The sequence below is a fragment of the Nerophis ophidion genome, linkage group LG03 (genome assembly GCF_033978795.1).
Source record: "Nerophis ophidion isolate RoL-2023_Sa linkage group LG03, RoL_Noph_v1.0, whole genome shotgun sequence".
In the NCBI taxonomy this organism is placed as follows: Eukaryota; Metazoa; Chordata; class Actinopteri; order Syngnathiformes; family Syngnathidae; genus Nerophis; species Nerophis ophidion.
This window is the reverse complement of record NC_084613.1, coordinates 25,013,284-25,033,224: the sequence shown is the minus strand read 5'-3', so window position 1 is coordinate 25,033,224 and position 19,941 is coordinate 25,013,284. Positions and strand designations below refer to the sequence as shown.

General features: G+C 43.0%; 3 protein-coding genes across 4 annotated transcripts; 1 reads left to right on the top strand and 2 right to left on the bottom strand.

The window, feature by feature from the left end:
* Positions 1-80: 80 nt before the first annotated feature.
* On the top strand, positions 81-1,983 carry commd9 (COMM domain containing 9). Its single transcript, XM_061894725.1, has 6 exons — positions 81-221; positions 703-819; positions 896-1,035; positions 1,107-1,141; positions 1,207-1,310; positions 1,392-1,983. The coding sequence occupies exons 1-6, from the start codon at positions 168-170 to the stop codon at positions 1,527-1,529; spliced, it is 588 nt and encodes a 195-aa protein (XP_061750709.1). The 5' UTR covers positions 81-167; the 3' UTR covers positions 1,530-1,983.
* Positions 1,608-17,275, bottom strand: LOC133549375 (L-fucose kinase). Of its 2 annotated transcripts, XM_061894722.1 has the most exons (23): positions 16,712-17,275; positions 16,483-16,634; positions 16,360-16,410; positions 16,095-16,220; positions 14,019-14,091; positions 13,778-13,875; positions 12,570-12,650; positions 12,374-12,493; positions 12,137-12,308; positions 11,958-12,064; positions 11,793-11,894; positions 11,549-11,722; positions 8,044-8,117; positions 5,904-6,259; positions 5,608-5,845; positions 5,367-5,533; positions 5,025-5,252; positions 4,808-4,951; positions 4,626-4,745; positions 4,377-4,564; positions 4,198-4,296; positions 2,012-2,236; positions 1,608-1,927 (listed from the first exon to the last, which is right to left on the bottom strand). In XM_061894722.1, the coding sequence occupies exons 1-23, from the start codon at positions 16,791-16,793 to the stop codon at positions 1,856-1,858; spliced, it is 3,249 nt and encodes a 1,082-aa protein (XP_061750706.1). In that variant the 5' UTR covers positions 16,794-17,275; the 3' UTR covers positions 1,608-1,855. The 2 variants fall into 2 exon arrangements, with proteins under 2 accessions (XP_061750706.1, XP_061750708.1); XM_061894724.1 differs by lacking the exon at positions 1,608-1,927 and having other exon boundaries at positions 2,095-2,235; positions 4,190-4,296.
* A 616-nt stretch (positions 17,276-17,891) lies between these two features.
* pclaf (PCNA clamp associated factor) lies at positions 17,892-19,719 on the bottom strand. Its single transcript, XM_061893702.1, has 4 exons — positions 19,561-19,719; positions 18,591-18,683; positions 18,330-18,519; positions 17,892-18,111 (listed from the first exon to the last, which is right to left on the bottom strand). Exons 1-4 carry the CDS (start codon positions 19,604-19,606, stop codon positions 18,069-18,071), a joined length of 372 nt encoding a protein of 123 aa, XP_061749686.1. The 5' UTR covers positions 19,607-19,719; the 3' UTR covers positions 17,892-18,068.
* Positions 19,720-19,941: the final 222 nt, after the last annotated feature.

Genomic DNA, 19,941 nt, shown 5'->3' with positions numbered 1-19,941 from the left:
ACACACACGGAATCCAGAATTAGGACTTTATTAAAGTAACAGTAAGACAAGAAAACGCGTCTTATGCGTGTCGTGTCACTTTAACACCCGAGGAGGGCAGTAATGTACGACCAAGCTCTGTATACCGGAAATAAAGAAAAAACCCAGGTTGTCATGTGACTATCAACATGTCTGCAGCACTACCAAGCGAGCATTTCAACAATTTGCAGCTTCTTCTTAAGGTTTTGTTGTCATTTATAATCTAGCTAATTTATTTGTAGTTTTCGGTAAACCTTTGGTGATTGTCTCCTACCACTATGTGTTTTATTCGTGTAGTTAGCCTTATAAACCGCCGTTGAACGGGCTAAAAAACAGAGGCTTCAAACTAGATTTGTGCCTTAAAAATTGATATTTCAATTTCATTAGATCAATAGTTTATTTATCCATCCATTTACTACCGCTTATTTCCTTTGGGGTCGCTGCAAAGATTATTAATGACTTATTTTTAGTTGTATCAACAAAATATTCAAAACTATTATGTAAAATAATAAGAGAACATTTATTAATAGTGCATGAACCTGTCAGAGCCCTACCATACCAACTTTACTTATTTACCAAGGCTGTGGCCTTTCTCCATCATCAGCTTATCTGGTCAGAATAATGCAGTTTTCTGTCAGCAATCAAAAAAAGTATTACAATTGTTACATTTGTTTGTGTGTTCAGGCTCCATCCAAAGATGCTGTAAAGGACGTTTGTGTGAAAAGTCATCAAGGTCTGAGTAGCTTACTGACTCAAAGCACAGCCACCACGCTTGCCATCCCCGAAGCTCAAGCTGCAGAGGTTACTATAAGAACCTGCATGCAACGCACACATTTGGCTATCATTCGCGTGTATTTATTGTATGTGTGTTATCCAGCTGGTCCACTCACTTCACGTCCTGTCTCATCACGTCATCTTCCACAACCTGAGCTCCCCTGAGCAGATCCTCCATCTTTTCCCTGAGTCATTCCACTCCAGCCTGAAGAACCTGCTCACTAAGATCCTTTTGGAGAACAGGTGAGCGCCTCTGGCCCTGTCTCTTCTTTTTTTGACTTGTAGTGATGTTTTGTCTTTGTGATGGATTTCAGTGCAACGTGGAAAACACAAGCAGTCAGTAATCAGAGTGAGTTGACTCATTTTCATCAAGAGCTGTTGTGCCTTTCAACTAAGATGTGTGTGTGTGTGTAGTCTTCCTTCCCCGGCTGAAGGAGCTGGACTGGAGGGTCGACATGGTGACAAGCTCAGACTCCGTCAGTCGCATGTGCGTCCCAACCTGCCTGGTCCAGTTTAAAGTAGGTGAAAATGTGCTTTCCAATTTGGACTTTGGTCATGTGAACAACACGCGCTTCATAGTTTGGCGTGTTGCTTTACAGACAGAGGAGCCGTGTCATACCGAAGAAGGTCAGCCGGTTGCCGTGGCAACTGTGGAGCTAAGCAGAGAGAGCGTGGACACCATGCTGGACGGACTGGGACGCATTCGGGATCAACTGTCTGTGGTCGCTGGCAAATGAAGGCTTCCTAGGTGACTGCCTGCCAATGTGTTGACATCATCACTATGGTCTAGTCTTATTTTGAATAATGCAAAATAACAGTATTCTCATTTTTTTTTATTCCCACCATTATAAAATATTTAGCATTTATAGTGTTTGATTTATCATTAAAAATAATATAAATGTACCATTTCCTTCCTTCATGTTTTTGCCTGGCCACTTGTTGCTAGGCAGAGTTCATAGGGCTCAATCATAATTGCCCCTCAAGCACCCCCAAAAAACATATACCAAGTTTGCCCACCAGATTGTGTGGATGACTTCAAGACACAGCAAGTTAGTTTGTGAGGTCATGCTGACTCTAGCACAGTGATGCCATCCATGTCCAGCTCAACTGTGTGAACGCTGAAGTTTCCCAGACCCTGGAAACAACCAAACAGCACATTTGGCACCAAAATAAATACTATACTAATTGTAAGAGCTTGACAATTCCCTTTTATTCTTACCGGTGTGTCATTGAGGACCTGAAGCACCGCCTGATGCTGTTCAGGCTGGCGGGTCAACAAGCAAAGAAAGCCACCTCCCCCTGCTCCAACCAGGCTCTGACCTAGGACCAAAGGGCGCAAGGCGTCCATCATGACGCGAACTGATGCTGGTTCACAGCCCGGCGCCATCAGCTTTTTTTGGTGCCACGAGCGGTTCACGCAGCAGCCCAGTCTTGACAAGGAACCTGAGCATGCATGACATTGTCTATGAATACAGGACCATTGCAACTTGCTTTACATCAGGGGTGTCAAAACCACAACCCGCAAGCATGTTCATTTTAGCCTGCGAGACGTCACAACTTTACTAAGGAATCTGAAAAAGAAAATTTTATTTTAAATACCTGACAGTATAATTGCTAAAACCTCATGTGTTGGACAACATAGTAATTCAGGTTAATGACCACAAATTGCAGGTTGAAGTAAACACAGCACAGCATAGCATTTCATGTATGACCCAATCCAAACAACATTTACCACTCATGGCGGCAAAATACTAACACAAAAAGTCAACACACACCTGCTCACAGAACTTTGTGAATAATATAAAAAAACATCCACGTACAACACATTATTCCATGAATTGCGCTTTGAAGTAAACACGGCCCAGCATTTTTATATATGACCCAATCCAAACAACCTTTCCCCACTCATTGCGCCAAAATACTAACACAAAAAGTGAACACATACGGTCACACTAACTTGCTCACTGAACTTTGTGAATAATATAAAAACCGTCCACGTACAACACAATTCAGGTTAATGACCATGCATTGCACTTTCAAGTAAAGACAGCACAGTGTTTTTATATATGACCCAATCCAGACAACCTTTCCCACTCCATCCATGTTTTACAGCTTGTCCCTTTTGGGGTCACGGGCGGTAGGCGGGGTATACCCTGAAGAAGTCGCCACCACATCGCAGGGCCAACACAGAGAGACAACATTCACACTCACATTCATACACTAGGGCCAATTTAGTGTTACCAACACAAAAAGTCAACAAACATTGTCACACGTAATGTAACCTGCTCACTGAACTTCGTGAAAAATATAAAAAAAACTGTCCACGTACAACACATAATTTAAATCCACCCATATAAATGCCCTACAATTCATGGTGTGGAAAATGCAAAACACTCTTCACATTTCTCTATGTTTGGCACATTTTAGCTGCTTCATATTTCTGAATGATTACAAAACTTAAAGGCGGCTGTCATGGAAGTAAATATATATACAGTGGGGCAAAAAAGTATTTAGTCAGCCACCGATTGTGCAAGTTCTCTCACTTAAAATGATGACAGAAGTCTGTAATTTTCATCATAGATACACTTCAACTGTGAGAGACAGAGAGTGGAAAAAAAATCCAGGAATTCACATTGTAGCAATTTTAAAGAATGTATTTGTAAATTATGGTGGAAAATAAGTATTTGGTCAACCATTCAAAGCTCTCACTGATCGAAGGAGGTTTTGGCTCAAAATCTCACGATACATGGCCCCATTCACCAAAAAGTTCTATTTTGGTTTCATCTGAACACATGACATTCTCCCAATCCTCTACTGTATCATCCATGTATCCATTTTGGTATAAACTCAACTCGTCGTGTTTGGAGGAAGAAGAATACTGAGTTGCATCCCAAGAACACCATACTTACTGTGAAGCATGGGGGTGGAAACATCATGCTTTGGGGCTGTTTTTCTGCTAAGGGGACAGGACAATTGATCCGTGTTAAGGAAAGAATGAATGGGGCCATGTATCGTGAGATTTTGAGCCAAAACCTCCTTCCATCAGTGAGAGCTTTGAATAGTTGACCAAATACTTATTTTCCACCATATTTTAAAAATAAATTCTTTAAAATTCCTACAATGTGAATTCCTGAATTTTTTTTTCACATTCTGTCTTCTTGAGGTTGAAGTGTACCTATGACGAAAATTACAGACCTCTGTCATCATTTTAAGTGGGAGAACTTGCACAATCGGTGGCTGACAATACTTTCTTGCCCCACTGTATCTTTTCTTTTTTTTTTTCCCGGTTCCCTGCTAAATTTTTTTTAGCCCAATGGGGCCCCCACTTCCAAAAGTTTGGACACCCCTGCTTTCCATAAACACATTGATTTCTTCCAGATATAGAATATTTACACACTACTTTCCATCTAAGCAAGCTTGAGCACATTCTTCCGAGTTGGACACAAGCTGCTGGGCGTTGTGGACCATTGCAGGAAGACGACTGTACCAGCTGCGCACCACATCCTGCACTCACAGATTGGGACATGTTAGTCTTTTTTAACATACAGTATATGACCATTACAATGTGTGTCGGTGTGCGGCACCTGCAGAAGGTTGCGAGCCAGCCGAGTCTTTCCAGTGTATACCAGCAGGAGGCGCTGTTCCAAAGACAACAAGAAGTCTTCTGGGGGACACAATTGCTCCACCTGGACATGCAGTGGCAGAGTCGCTTTGGACCGGCCCACTTTCAGTCCCCCAACCAGACCTCCCACCTGGTCTTGCCAGCCCCCGCCTGCACAGGGCGGAGTTGAATCAACAGGAACATGCGTGGGCGTGCACGTGCAGAAACCTACCTGTCGTCAGGACTTGCTCCAGGTGCAGGACAGCATGAATGAGTGCCTCGCTGTCGTACGTTTGACCCGTGCATCTGTAGACGGCGGCCAACAGCGCTCCAGCCAGGATGCTGCTGGTTCCTGCAACATGAATGACAGCGTTAATCATCCGGTGACACACCACCTTAGCGCTGGAATCTTACCGAGTCCCGAGCCTGTGGGCAGCGCCGACCAGCTGTGCAGCTCCAACCCTCCACCCCAATGCTGAAGCAGCTGATGCCCGAGAGGATGCTGGGAGGAGAGAGACACCAAACGACTGCAGACACACACAGCCTTCAACAGCGCTCCTGCCACACAAAGCAGGCGTTCACATGACCAGTCAAAGTTGGCCGCCGGTGTTTGAAGACATGAAGGATGTACCGGGTGCGTGCGGCTGACAGTAGTCCTTCAGGTCATCCAGGCTGGTGCATACGGTCTTAATGGAAACACCAGAGTCCTGCTGCCCAATGTGGCTGACCAGCAGGAGGTGGGGTTCTCTGATGCGACAAGCCCGAGCACCAATCGGACGCCTGCCATCAACCTTCACTGCCACATTAGTCACAGAGCCGCCATGCTCGAAAGCGATGGGCGGAGTGTCGCTCCAGCCACCTGTGACTCAATTACATTGTCGATCGTTTGTCTTTCGTCTCTAATGATCAGCTTATTGATCAACTGTTGATCAGTGTCCTTCGATAAAGCAGATAGTCAGTTCCGTGAGCTCACCAGCAAGGTCCAGTCGGGCAGGACACTCCACTTCATGCCATTGCTCAAGAGGCGGGACAGCAACCTGGCCAATGGTGATGAACTTCTGTGATGACATCATAGCCTGACGTAGCAGCACCTGGGCGGCGCCTTCATAGTGCCGCGCTGCCCGCACCAGCAGGTCTGGCCTGTCGGAGGGAGTGTAAGCCAACGTGGGCGCTTATCAAGATTATTTACAGCCGACCGGCAGCGTAACGCTCACCTGCTGAGCCAATTAACTCTCTGTGCAGCCAGGGCCTTAACTCCACCCTTCAGATCACCTTCTCCTAACAGGAGGTAGGCGGAGCTCCAAGCCTTGTTCGCAGCTGGCCCACTCCTGAGACCCCCCTTGTCTTCGGCCAAGCACACTAGCACGTCAGCAATGCAGGAGAGGGAGCGAGCAGCCATACCCAGCTGGGCCTCCTGCTCCGCCCCATGCTCAGTTCCTCTTCCTGCCGCGACTGACAGTTTTTATCATTAATGAAAAAAAGTAATCATCACGATCATGATGTGACTCACTGTTGTCCAGCGTGTCCAGCAGCGCCGCGTGCTGCCTGCCCAGCACGGCCGCCCTGAAATAAGGCAGCAGGCAGGCGTTGCTCCCATTAGTCAGGGCGTCTGTCACCTGCTTCCTTCCCGCCAGGAGGAGCAAGCTCTCCCTCCACTGGAGCTCCGCCTCCTGATGGGTGAGTGACAGAACCTCCCTCAATGAAAGCCGCCATGCCTCTCTCCACCTCCGCATGCAGCCTGCTCCACCCAAAAGCCAAGCCACGCCCCCCACCACCCCTACAGGGCCTTCGTGTGGGTGGAATGCTGGGAAGAGGCGAGCATCCAGCAGGGAGCGCAGCTCTCCCGGGAACCACAAGTCTTCTGGCCTGAGACACAAGATCACTTCCTGTACAAGATGTTTGCTTTTGATGATGATGACATTTATATATATATATATATAAAATGCTCAGTCATTCACAAATAAGGATTGGGAAACGGTCACCACTTTGTGAACAAATGCGTGAAGAAATTGTTAAACAGTTTAAAAACAACATTTCTAAACGGGCTATTGCAAGGAATTTAGGAATTTAACCATCTATGGTCCGCAATACCATCAAAAGGTTCAGGGAATCTGGAGAAATCACTGCACGTTCCTTCAGGCGGTACTGCATCAAATAACGACATCAGTGTGTAAAGGATATCACCACATGGGCTCAGGAACACTTCATAAAACCACTGTCAGTAACTACAGTTTGTTGCTACATCTGTAAGTGCAAGTTAAAACTCTACTATGCAAAGCGAAAGCCATTTATCAACGATATCCAGAAATGTCGCCGGCTTCTCTGGGCCAGGGCTCATCTAAGATGGACTGATGTTAAGTGGAAAAGTGTTCTGTGGTCTGACGAGTCCACATTTAAAATAGTTTTTTGGAAACAGTGAATGTTGTGTCCTCCGGACCAAAGAGAAAAAGAACCATCAGGACTGTTATAGGTGCAAAGTTGAAAAGCCAGCATCTGTGATTGTATGGGGGTGTATTAGTGCCCAAGGCATGGGTAACTTACACATCTGTGAAGGCACCATTAATGCTGAATGGTATATACAGCTTTTGGAGCAACATATGTTGCCATCCAAGCAACGTTATCATGGACGCCCCTGCTTATTTCAGCAAGACAATGCCAAGTCACTTGTTACAACTGCGTGGCTTCATAGTAAAAGAGTGCGGGTACTAGACTGGCTTGCCTGTAGTCCAGACCTGTCTCCCATTGAGAATGTGTAACACATTATGAAGCCTAAAATACCATAACGGAGACCCCGTTGTCTCTCCTCAGTTCCCAAAGGTTTATTGGGTGTTGTTAAAAGAAAAGGTAATGAAACACAGTGGTGAACATGCCCTATCCCAACTACTTTGGCACGTGTTGCAGTCAGGAAATTCTAAGTTAATTATTATTTGCAAAATAAAATAAGGTTTATGAATTTGAACATCAAATACCTTGTCTTTGTAGTGCATTCAATTGAATATGGGTTTAAATGGATTTGCAAATCATTGTATTCAGTTTATATTTACATCTAACACAATTTCCCAACTCATATGGAAACGGGGTTTATATATATATATATATATATATATATATATATATATATATATATATATATATATATATATATATATATATATATATATAAATATATATATATATAAAATTACATACGGAATCCTTTTTTTTTTTCTTTGTCATGAAAAAGGGATGTTTTTGTCATGAAAAATTTAGGTTTAGTGGTTGGTGCACTATTTGTAAGTGTATATTGTGTTTTTTATGTTGATTTAATAAAAATAAAAAAATAAAAATAAAAAATTTAAATAAAAATTTATAAAAAATCATTCTGCGGCCTGGTACTAATCGGCCCGGTGGTTGGGGACCACTGCTGTATAGCACTTTGTATTGTGTTTAAACTGTCCAAACATACACCAAAATATGGAGTTTTGTTGACAATGAAACACATTATTCAAATGTTCATTTTTTCTAATGGAGAAATATGCTTGCTTTACAAACCATGCTTCAGAACCAATCAGATTTGTGAATTGAGGTTCTACTGTTCACCTACAATGGTGGCTACAGTTTACATGGAAAACTACAGTGGTAAAAAAGAGGTTCAAAGGTTGAAGTCCTACCGTACACTTGTCCTGCTGAAGAAGACGCTCCATTTGACGTTGAGGAAGGAGGAACCGTCATTGTCACAGCACAGCTGATTAGGAAGAGGTGGGAGCAATATCATTGGCACGGTTTACACTCCACAACAAATCCGATTTTTTTGGGCAAGTCTAAACACTCCAAATCTGATCTTTTCACATCAGATTTGGGTAACATCAGTTTACACTGCAGGACTAAGTGGCCCAAAACAGAGTCTTTCGAATTGACTATTTACAACGCAAGTAAAATGTGATCTTTATCAGGCTCCAGTATAAACACGTACAGGCGCCAATCTGTCACTTGCACGCGCAGTTCGATAAAGTGAAAACGAAGAAAGTTTACCAGATTCCGCAAATGAACCATGAAGTCGCTGCTATTACAAACCCCGTTTCCATATGAGTTGGGAAATTGTGTTAGATATGAATATAAACGGAATACAATGATTTGCAAATCATTTTCAACCAATATTCAATTGACTGCACTAAAACTCATAAACTGAATTTTTTTTTGCAAATAATAATTAACTTAAAATTTCAGGGCTGCAACACGTGCCAAAGTAGTTGGGAAAGGACATGTTCACCACTGTGTTACATTACCTTTTCTTTTAACAACACTCAATAAATGTTTGGGAACTGAGGAAACTAATTGTTCAAGCTCTGAAAGTGGAATTATTTCCCATTCTTGTTTTATGTAGAGCTTTAGTTTTCAACAGTCCGGGGTCTCCGCTGTCGAATTTTACACTTCATAATGTGCCACAGATTTTCCATGGGAGACAGGTCTGGACTGCAGGCGGGCCAGGAAAGTACTCGCACTCTTTTTTTATGTAGCCACGCTGTTGTAACACTTGTCTTGCTGAAATAAGCAGGGGTGTCCATGATAACGTTGCTTGGATGACAACATATGTTGCCCCTAGACCTGTATGGACCTTTCAGCATTAATAGTGCCTTCACAGATGTGTAAGTTACCCATGCCTTGGGCACTAATGCACCTCCATACCACCACAGATGCTGGCTTTTGAACTTTGCGCCTATAACAATCCGAATGGTTATTTTCCTCTATGTTATGGAGGACACCATGTCCTCTGTTTCCAAATATAATTTGAAATGTGGACTCCTCAGAACACAGAACACCTTTCCACTTTGCATCAGTCCATTTTAGGTGAGCTTGGGCCCAGCCAAGCCGGCGGCGTTTCAGGATATTTTTGATAAATGGGTTTGGCTTTGCATAGTAGAGTTTTAACTTGCACTTACAGATGTAGCAACAAACTGTAGTTACTGACAGTGGTTTTATGAAGTGTTCCTGAGCCCATGTGGTGATATCCTTTACACACTGATGTCCATTTTTGTAATATGGACATCAGTTTGTAATATCATCGCTTACGTGCAGTGATTTCTCCAGATTCTCTGAACTTTTTGATGAATTTACGGACCGTAGATAGTAAAATCCCTGAATTCCTTGCAAAAGCTCGTTGAGAAATGTTCTAAAACTGTTTGACAATTTGCTTACAAAGTGGTGACCCTCACCCCATCCTTGTTTGTGAATTACTTAGCATTTCATGGAAACTGCTTTTATACCCGATCATGGCACCCAACTGTTTCCAATTAGCCTGCACACCTGTGGGATGTTCCAAATAAGTGTTTGATAAGGATTCCTCAACTTTATCAGTATTTATTGCCACCTTTCCCAACTTCTTTGTCACATGTTGCTGGCATCAAATTCTAAAGTTAATGATTATTTGCAACAACAAAAAAATGTTTATCAGTTTGAACATCAAATATGTTGTATTTGTAGCATATTCAACTGAATATGGGTTGAAAATAACTTGCAAATCATTGTATTCCGTTTATATTAACATCTAACACAATTTCCCAACTCATATGGAAACGGGGTTTGTACAACTACAAAATTAAATAAAAGTTGCCACATTAAAAATTACTGTTTTTTTTATGTGAAAAAAATGTAAGTAATATGATATATAATTTAATATACAACATGTAATATAATCGAGACGGTTCTAATATCTTTTTATTGCTGTTGAGTAGAGACAATACGGACATCAGCGGGGATATGCGTTACCTTAATTTTTTGATAAGCGTCAATTCCCGTCATGAAACAATTGTTACTTCTTCTGAACCAAAAAATATAATAATTTGCAAATTATTGACAGGAGACGCACCGAAAATTTGGCCTCCAAAAAAAGGAATCTGATCGGACGTAAATGTAACTTCAGTCAATGTGACCTGAATGCAATTGTTTCGTCAGATTTGGGCGAGCAATGTCCTTCGTGTACGCGGGGAAAAAAACACAGCCCGCCAGTAGAAGTGGATGCTTCATCAAAACATCCGGTTTTGGCGAGCAAAGTTATTTTTTGGCGGCCAAATTTTTGGTGCATCACAAGTCAGCAGTGCGCAAATAATAGGCTATATGTAATATATGAACACATTTTTTGATTCCAAAGAAATAGCGAATGTTGAAGGACCGGAATTGACGCTGGGGTACATTTGTTTACTTGTTATGTACATTGCGTAAGTTGTTTACGTAAGTGAGCTAAAAAAATAAAGCTAACGTAGATCCAGGCTGATATCTGTGTTGCCTTTACTTAACAGCAATAAAAAATTAAAACTGTCACAAATATATTACAATATACTGTATATATCCAGTCATAAATTATATTATTTTGATTTATTTTCATTTAAGACAACACAAATTTTTAGGTGTGGTGACTTGTATTTTATTTCATAGTAGTAGAAGCAACTTTCCTGCTCATTTACGGAATCCTGTCAACTTCCTTTGTTTTCACTTTATCGAACTGTGCATGCATTGGGACCTGTGCACGTTTATACTGGAGTCTGATAAAAATTACATTTTACTTGCAGTTTAGTCAGCTGGGAAAAAAAAAAATCAGATTCGGGCCACTTTACTGATGTGATGGACATGATTAGATGTGATGTGATAGGACATAACGAGAAATGAGACGTGATGGGACATGAGGTAACTTCATAGGACCAGGAAATTTTGGGACACGTTGAGACGTGACAGGATGTGATTGTGACGAGACATAATTGCACTCAGTGGGACATGGCGAGTTGTGAAGGGATACAAAAGGAAATGATAGGGGACGATGAGATATAACCAGACATGATGAGGAAGCTGAGTGGTTCTGAGTTCAATCCCGGGCTTGGGATCTTTCTGCGTGGAGTTTGCATGTCCTCCCCGTGACTGCATGGGTTCCCTCCGGGTACTCCGGCTTCCTCCCACTTCCAAAAGACATGCACCTGAGGATAGGTTGATTGGCAACACTAAAATGGCCCTAGTGTGTGAATGTGAGTGGGAATGTCTGTTTATCTGTGTTGACCCTGCGATGAGGTGGCGACTGAGATAGGCTCAAGTGCCCCCCGCGTCCCCGAAGGGAATAAAAGGATGGATTCATGGATGATGAGGAGGTGCTGGGATGTAATATGACCTGAAAAATAGTGTGATCAGTACCTCCAGGTCATCCAGTCCTCCTATCACCGTGTAAACCTTCAGCTTCAAGTCCCCAAGCTCAATGCGATGTCCCTGAATGATGATGTTGTTGACCGGCGGCAGTTGTCCAATCCAGAGAGAATCTGATTCCTCAAGACCTGACAGTAAACAACCAGACGGGATGCGCAGGGGACCCTGGTGGTGTTGGGAAACTTATTGAATTTGCATAGAATGTTTGCTTATTTCATTAAGGTGTATTTTTGACCTGCAGGTGACAGTGTTGCGCCACTGCTCCTGTCTCCACAGCGACGGCTCCTTCCAGTACACTATTGATTACCCGCCCTCCTTTGCTCACACTGCTGTCCAACTGAAAATGGATGAGGAAACGGGGTAAGAGACGGAGGACATGATTGAAGTCTGACTTGATCACCTGCATGTAGGAGAGGGCGTGTTCATGTGTCCAGTCGGAGGTTAGCCGGTCAACATGTTGCTTTCCAGACAGAGACATGTAGTCATAGCGACCTCCTGGGACGTACACTGACAAGACGACGAGACATCAGGACTTCAAAAAAGACATTGTGTGTCCTCAGAGGGGGTGGCAATGCTCACCCATGCTGAGCTGCGTCCCTCTCAGGATCCTCCACAGCTCTTGCCTGCCGCTTCTCACCGTTGCCCCGTGAGGCTCTCCAGTATGAGCACAGACCCTCCCGTCCCCGCCCACAAATTGCTCCTCGGTCTGATCCAAGCAAAGACACTTCAACACGTCCAGGAAAAGCGAGATCTGAAAAAACAAAGACACCGACTCAGCAAGTTTATCTAAAAAAAGAGCTCACGGGGAAGGACGACCTGGAGGGGCGGAGCTCCAGAGTCTAGACCTAAGTAGGTACACCCGTCCAGAGGAGGCGTGACGTGGGCCTGTAGAAGTTTCTCCGTTACTGTCCTGCTAAAGAAGACTGGACCTGAGACCTGATCACACACAAACCACGCACTTTAAAAGTGTCCCAAATGTTATAGAAATTGTTGTAAAAGCGAGGCCTGTCACCAGAGGCACTTTCCCATCATGCATCACAGCTTGCTGGATCTGCTCGTTGCTTCCTTTGTATATGATGTCCCTTATGTGATCCTGGAAAAACAACAGATTTGACCTGTCAATCATTTATTAAAGGAGAACAGCACTTTTTTTTAATTTTGCCTATCATTCACAATCCCTATTTAATATCTCTTTTTTTATGCATTTTAACAAACTGTGTCTATTGCGCCCATAAGGCCATCTAAAAACATTCAAAGACCGCCAACAATACTCCATTTACATGTCATGACATAAATATTAGCTAAGTATTAGTGATATCGTTATTATAAGGCCTAACATTAAGGGACTACTTTTACGGCGCATTAATCACAGATAGCTAACTAGTAGAAGTACAAGGATAGTAGAAGGATGTGGCCATAGACCAAAAAGTTGGTCAACATTAGACATCCAAATTATAGTATATCCGGAGATGGTGAGACAGACACGAAAAAACGCTCATTTGCGGCACCTTTTTTGTAACCTGCAAGGCGATTCCGATTAATTTTTAATCTAAACAGGAAAAAATGAACACCCCATCAGTTGGCATCCCAGTGACAACAGTTTTTTTTACAGTAAGTGATTGTTTTATCATGTTTGTAGTTTGTAAATCTTGTTCAGCAATAGTGCTACATGATGGTTAGTGTTTCACTATAGCTGCATATATGTAGCGCACAGCTTCTAAAACTTCATCCTCATCCTCCTTATGTTCAAGCTCAAAAACATATGGTTCTGGATCATCATTTGTCCCAAAGTAATTTATTTTGGCTATCGTGAAGTCTGTCATGATTATCAGTAGTTGTTGTCGTAGGAAATAGCAAACATTGCGATGCACCTGTGAAATTATTACGCTACTTAATGCTTAAAATGAGCAAAATACGTAAACATTATGTGTTATTATTAATGTGCCTGTTACTACAGGACATATATACTTACAGAATGTATAAAAAACAAAGGCTTTGGGATATTTTTAAAGCGTTTTATAGGCGAAAAAGCACGACTCCAATTGGCTGTATTGTTAGCTAACTTTTGCTAGCCTTTATTTACGAGTTAGAATGCATAACAAAAGAAAAAGATGGGTTCTTGTCCCACATGAGGATTGTGAATCATGGGCGAAATGCCCAAAAAAAAAAAGGGCAACACCCCGTTAAAGGACCCATCCATCCAGAAACTATCTGTGATACCTGTTTGTCACATAGGTAGACGCCATGATTGACAGCGTAAGACACATCACCGGGGAGTGCGAGAACACGGACACCTGAGAAGCTGTCCCAGGACAACACTAATACACACATGAGCAAAGAAACGCCAAGGTTGGGCATGGAACGTGTACAATATTATAATAGTGATTACATGAATTTATATTTTGGCCACTTCTGGTATGGAGGGTCAGCGCAAATGCTGTAGTTGTGGCTGTCTATTCACCAAAATGTGGCGGAATGCTGAGGATCATGTCGGTGCTGCAGACCCAAACGCCAGGAGGAGAACCAGGACAAACCTGCATGAGCAAGAGTTAATTTCACTTCAGTATGACACAAACCCTGTTTCCAAATGAGTTGGGAAATTGTGTTAGATGTAAATATAAACGGAACACAATGATTTGCAAATCATTTTCAACCCATATTCAGTTTAGTATGCTACAAAGACAACATATTTAATGTTCAAACTGATAAACATTTTTTTTTTTGCAAATAATCATTAACTTTAGAATTTGATGTCAGCAACACGTGACAAAGAAGTTGAGAAAGGTGGCAATCCATCCATCCATCCATTTTCTACCGCTTATTCCCTTTCGGGGTCGCGGGGGGCGCTGGTGCCTATCTCAGCTACAATCGGGCGGAAGGCGGGGTACACCCTGGACAAGTCGCCACCTCATCGCAGGGCCAACACAGATAGACAGACAACATTCACACACTAGGGCCCATTTAGTGTTGCCAATCAACCTATCCCCAGGTGCATGTCTTTGGAAGTGGGAGGAAGCCGGAGTACCCGGAGGGAACCCACGCATTCACGGGGAGAACATACAAACTCCACACAGAAAGATCCTCAGCCTGGAATTGGAACCCAGGACTGCAGGACCTTCGTATTGTGAGGCAGACGCACTAACCCCTCTGCCACCGTGAAGCCCAAAGGTGGCAATAAATACTGATAAAGTTGAGGAATGCTCATCAAACACTTATATTGAACATCCCACAGGTGTGCAGGCTAATTGGAAACAGTTGGGTGCCATGATTGGGTATTAAAAGCAGCTTCTATGAAATGCTAAGTAATTCACAAACAAGGATGGGGTGAGGGACACCACTTTGAAAGCCAATTGTCGAACAGTTTTAGAACATCATTTCTCAACGAGCTATTGCAAGGAATTTAGGGATTTTACTATCTACTGTCCGTAAAATCATCAAAAAGTTCAGAGAATCTGGAGAAATCACTGTACGTAAGCGATGATATTACAGACTTTTGATCTCTCAGGCGGTACGGCATCAAAAACCGACATCAGTGTGTAAAGGATATCACCACATAGGCTCAGGAACACTTCATAAAACCACTGTCAGTAACTATAGTTGGTTGGTAAATCTGTAAGTGCAAGTTAAAACTCTACTATGCGAAGTCAAACCCATTTATCAACAATATCCTGAAACGCTGCCGGCTTGGGTGGGCCCGAGCTCACCTAAGATGGAATGATGCAAAGTGGAAAGGTGTTCTGTGGTCTGACGAGTCCACATTTCAAATTATATTTGGAAACAGAGGACGTGGTGTCCTCCAGAACAAAGAGCAAAATAACCATCCGGATTGTTATAGGCGCAAAGTTCAAAAGCCAGCATCTGTGATGGTATGGGGGTGTATTAGTGCCCAAGGCATGGGTAACTTAAGGCACCATTAATGCTGAAAGGTCCATACAGGTTTTGGAGCAACTTATGTTGTCATCCAAGCAACGTTATCATGGACGCCCCTGCTTATTTCAGCAAGACAAGTGTTACAACAGCGTGGCTTCGTAAAAAAAGAGTGCGGGTACTTTCCTGGCCCGCCTGCAGTCCAAACCTGTCTCCCATCAAAAATGTGTTGCGCATTATGAAGCGTAAAATACGACAGCGGAGACCCTGAACTGTTGAACGACTGAAGCTCTACATAAAACAAGAATGGGAAAGAATTCCACTTTCAAAGCTTCAACAATTTGTTTCCTCAGTTCCCAAACGGTTATAGAGTGTTGTTAAAAGAAACGGTGATGTAACACAGTGGTGAACATGTCCTTTCCCAACTACTTTGGCACTGTTGCAGCCATTAAATTCTAAGTTAATTATTAATTGCAAAAAAAAAAAAAAAGTTTATGAGTTTGAATATCAAATATCTTGTCTATGTAGTGCATTCAATTGAATATGGGTTGAAAAGGATTTGCAAATCATTGTATTCCGTTTATATTTACATCTAACACAATTTCCCAATTTATGTGGGAACGGGGTTTGTACATGCAATGTAAGAATCTGGACCAGTGCCGAGCACAACCTGGTTTGTGAGGCAGTCCAGCAGCAGGTCGAGACAGCAGACCGGTGCCTGGACCCTCTGAGTAGCTTTTTCCAGCGGCAGCCAGGAGAAGGCTCGGCTGCACGAACTCCAAGGAAAATCCCGACCCTAGACAGAGAGCACATGTATATTGGGATCTTTGCCACACTTTGTTTTTTAAAGACTAGGTTCGAGAGCGCTGCTTTCACATAGAAGATATTTGACAAGCATTAGAATAGCGTTTTATCATTTAAATTTATGGACTCACAGTATGGAGGATGAGGATGTGAGCTCCATCCAGCACATCAGCTGTCACCACCTAAAGAAAGATGTAGAAGAAGATCAGATAAACATAGTACATTATTGCAGAACCAGAAGGAGTCAGTCATACGGTGTGTCCTGCTCGGCTGCTCAGGTGCTCGGCCGCCACCACCAGGGCGTTGAGTGTTGCCCCCCCACTGCCCAGTGGCTCTTGGCGGTCCTGCACTGTCAGGACCAAGGTACTGTGAGACACAGAACCACGCTGCTGCCTCAACTCCAGCTCTGAAAACCCCAAAAAACAGTTACTAACAATACAAATAATACTATCACAGGTCACTGACTATGTCAGGTAAGCTCACCTCTCTGGAAGGCGTACACACTGTCTTTGTGCTGACAGGTAAGCACCACCACAGACCAGGTAAAGTCAGACATCTTCTTCATTCAACTGAAGAGGCGCTGTCACGAACTGATCGACCCACGCATGCGCGATGACTTCGTCACTTCACTTTTTTAGCAATATTTTGCGACGGCGTTCTGCCACCCCACATTACCCCACATTGTGTGATGTTTACATGTTTTGTATGTAAAGAAAAGCTTGTCTGGTAGTAAAAGTAAACAATAAAAAATGAACAAACTGAGATACACCCAAGTTGTATAAACAGCTAACCACCAACCGCAACTGTTTGCAAGCTAGCATAGAGCAAAACCCGCCGAACTATGAAAGGAACCCCTTTATAACTAAAACAATATATTATCGAGGACCGCATTCCCATCATATCCAGGAATTGTCCTATTTGAGTATAAAACGACAACAACTCTGTATAGGTTGTTATCGTTTAAAAACCTTCGCTCGATGAGGCTGGTCTACTCGAACTTCCATAGCTTTGTCAGTGCCGCTTGATGGTGCTTCTGGCACGTCTCCACCGGGCGGGGACTGATGGAAATGAAAAGCGCTCCACAAGGTGAAAATTCTTCCAAAAGTTTGCTCATTGATCGTAATTAGCAACCTCAAAAACATACTTAATACTCTGAATTATCTTTAATTGTTATGTAATTTTATGTAAACAAATTCTGTTAAAAAACATACTAAATGCTCTGAATTATTTTAAATGGTATTGTAATGTTATGAAAACAAATTCCATCCATTTCCTACCGCTTATTCCCTTTTGGGGTCGCTGGCGCCTATCTCAGCTACAATCGGGCGGAAGGCGGGGTACACCCTGGACAAGTCGCCACCTCATCGCAGGACCAACACAGATAGACAGACAACATTCACACACTAGGGCCAATTTAGTGTTGCCAATCAACCTATCCTCAAGTGCATGTCTTTGGAAGTGGGAGGAAGCCGGAGTACCCGGAGGGAACCCACGCATTCACGGGGAGAACATGCAAACTCCACACAGAAAGATCCCGAGCCTGGATTTGAACCCAGGACTGCAGGAACTTCGTATTGTGAGGCAGACGCACTAACCCCTCTGCCACCGTGGAGCCCTGAAAACAAATTCTGTTTAAAAAAATACTGATGACAAACCATCTCAATGACACTATAAAAAGGCATTTTATTTTGTACGTAGGAAAAAATGAAGCAAGATGAACCTGTGAAAAGTCAAACACTAAAACTATTTCATTTTTAAAAAACAAAAAGTTGTGGTAATGAACTATCAGGCAAGTCACCAATTATATACACATTTACAGTTTAACATAAAAAAACAGGAGTCAGTCCTCTTCACCCTCGTCCTCAGAAGGCAATGGCCGGGACCTGTACACACAAAGTCGTATTGGTTACACAAAGAACTTTCTAGATAAATTGTAGTAGATGATACCTAGCACAATTCAGTTTTTTTCCTGCCCGTCAACACTTGGCACGTTTTTTCCCAATTAAAGAGAGGACATGCTTTTGATTGGATAGCAACAATATGAATGTTTTATCCAAACACTAAATAGAGCTGATTTTCTGCTGCGAACTAACAAACATACTTCCTGCTGGTCTTGGACATGCTACTACTGCCTGCGGCCTCTTCATTGTCTTCCTCATTAGGCTGCGGGGGGCTCTGGTTTTCCTTCTCGGGCTTCATTCCTGGACCACCAAAGAAGTCCCCAATGCCCTTCTGCCAGGTAGGGGTGGGTCGCTGGCACACTGGGTTCCCTCCGGCATATTTGTTCTTTACTGTGGAATAATAACACTTAGTATCAGACACCTCCTACGTGCATGACCGTGTTCTGTAAGTAGAGGCTGACCAGGAGTGGCTGAATCGCCGGAGTAGGAAGACGAGGAAGATGCATTGGCTGAACGGGAGCCCAGAGACTTCCTGGGGGCAGAAGCTGCAACAGCTGTAAGTGAAGTGACAGAAAATAAAATGGCTGTCAATACATAAAAAAGCAATATTGGGCCTTGGGTTACAGACAGTTTATTTAAATAAAATAAATGATAAACAGGTTGTACTTGTATAGCGCTTTTCTACCTTCAAGGTACTCAAAGCGCTTTGACACTACTTCCACATTTACCCATTCACACACTGATAGAGGGAGCTGCCATGCAAGGCGCTAACCAGCACCCATCAGGAGCAAGGGTGAAGTGTCTTGCTCAGGACACAACGGACGTGACGAGGTTAGTACTAGGTGGGGATTGAACCAGGAACCCTCGGGTTGCGCACGGCCACTCCGCCACGCCGTCCCACGTACTAAATCAGCAGTTAAAACCTCAAAAGTATAGTCATATTAAGAAATGACTAATTGGAGTCCTAACATGGATGATTATCGAATAAAGCGCAAGTGAAGATTCAGCTACACAGAAAGTAGAATGAATTCAGTGCTCATCAAACCACCACCTCGAAAATTGGCGGCAGATCACCGAAACAACAATTCCAACACACGTTAAGGCATCAAATTAGAGTATGTATGAATTGTTCGGCAAAAATAAGACTGTACAAATACTTTGGGGGACACATTTATTGACAATGAGTTATAGGCGCGGTTTTGGCGGGAGGATATGATAACAATAATTCTGACTGGAAGCGACTTCAAAACGCCTCATTATCAGTTTGACTTTGCAGCCTGTTTACATTAGTTTGGAAATAAAAAAATGATTCAATAAGAAACTTATGACGGAGCTTTAGTCTGAACCAACAAATTACGTCACAAACAATGCATCTTATAGCTGGTGCATTTTGATTACAAAAGAAGAAAAGCGCTCTTCGTCACGATTTACCTTTTCTGTAAGCCCCGGGAACACTGTCCGCTTTGGTGCGCACCATTTTAACCGGAATGTGATTATTTGAAAGCTCCAAAGTCGAGCTTGAAAAGCAAACTTGGCTCTCCCGCCTGTCTTCAACAAGAACAACGGATGGGGCGGGAGATGTCTTGTTCGCTGGTGTCTTTGCGTGCAGTTTCAGATCGGCTCCGTGCTGCCACCTAACGGTCAAACTGTTGTGCATGTCCGCGCTTTGTTACTTTTGTATTAAAAACCGATTACCTTCATTATGTAACACATCCATTCATCAATTTTCTACCGTTTGTCCATCTCTGTGTCCCAAAGGTGCTGGAGCCTATCCTAGCCATAGATATACATGATCCCAGCTGCCCACGGGCG

Bases quoted from the DNA above. Each gene is read 5' to 3' on its own strand.
- commd9 (XM_061894725.1), top strand. From the start codon at position 168: ATGTCTGCAGCACTACCAAGCGAGCATTTCAACAATTTGCAGCTTCTT. The intron at 820-895 runs GTTACTATAAGA...TGTGTTATCCAG, and splicing joins CCGAAGCTCAAGCTGCAGAG to CTGGTCCACTCACTTCACGT. The intron at 1,311-1,391 runs GTAGGTGAAAAT...GTTGCTTTACAG, and splicing joins CCTGCCTGGTCCAGTTTAAA to ACAGAGGAGCCGTGTCATAC.
- LOC133549375 (XM_061894722.1), bottom strand. From the start codon at position 16,793: ATGAAGAAGATGTCTGACTTTACCTGGTCTGTGGTGGTGCTTACCTGT. The intron at 13,876-14,018 runs GTGAATAGACAG...TGTGTGTATTAG, and splicing joins CAGCATTCCGCCACATTTTG to TGTTGTCCTGGGACAGCTTC. The intron at 12,651-13,777 runs GTATCACAGATA...TTGTTTTTCCAG, and splicing joins TCTACCTATGTGACAAACAG to GATCACATAAGGGACATCAT.
- pclaf (XM_061893702.1), bottom strand. From the start codon at position 19,606: ATGGTGCGCACCAAAGCGGACAGTGTTCCCGGGGCTTACAGAAAAG. The intron at 18,684-19,560 runs GTAAATCGTGAC...CTTCACTTACAG, and splicing joins TCCCGGGGCTTACAGAAAAG to CTGTTGCAGCTTCTGCCCCC. The intron at 18,112-18,329 runs GTATGTTTGTTA...TTGTGTGTACAG, and splicing joins ATGTCCAAGACCAGCAGGAA to GTCCCGGCCATTGCCTTCTG.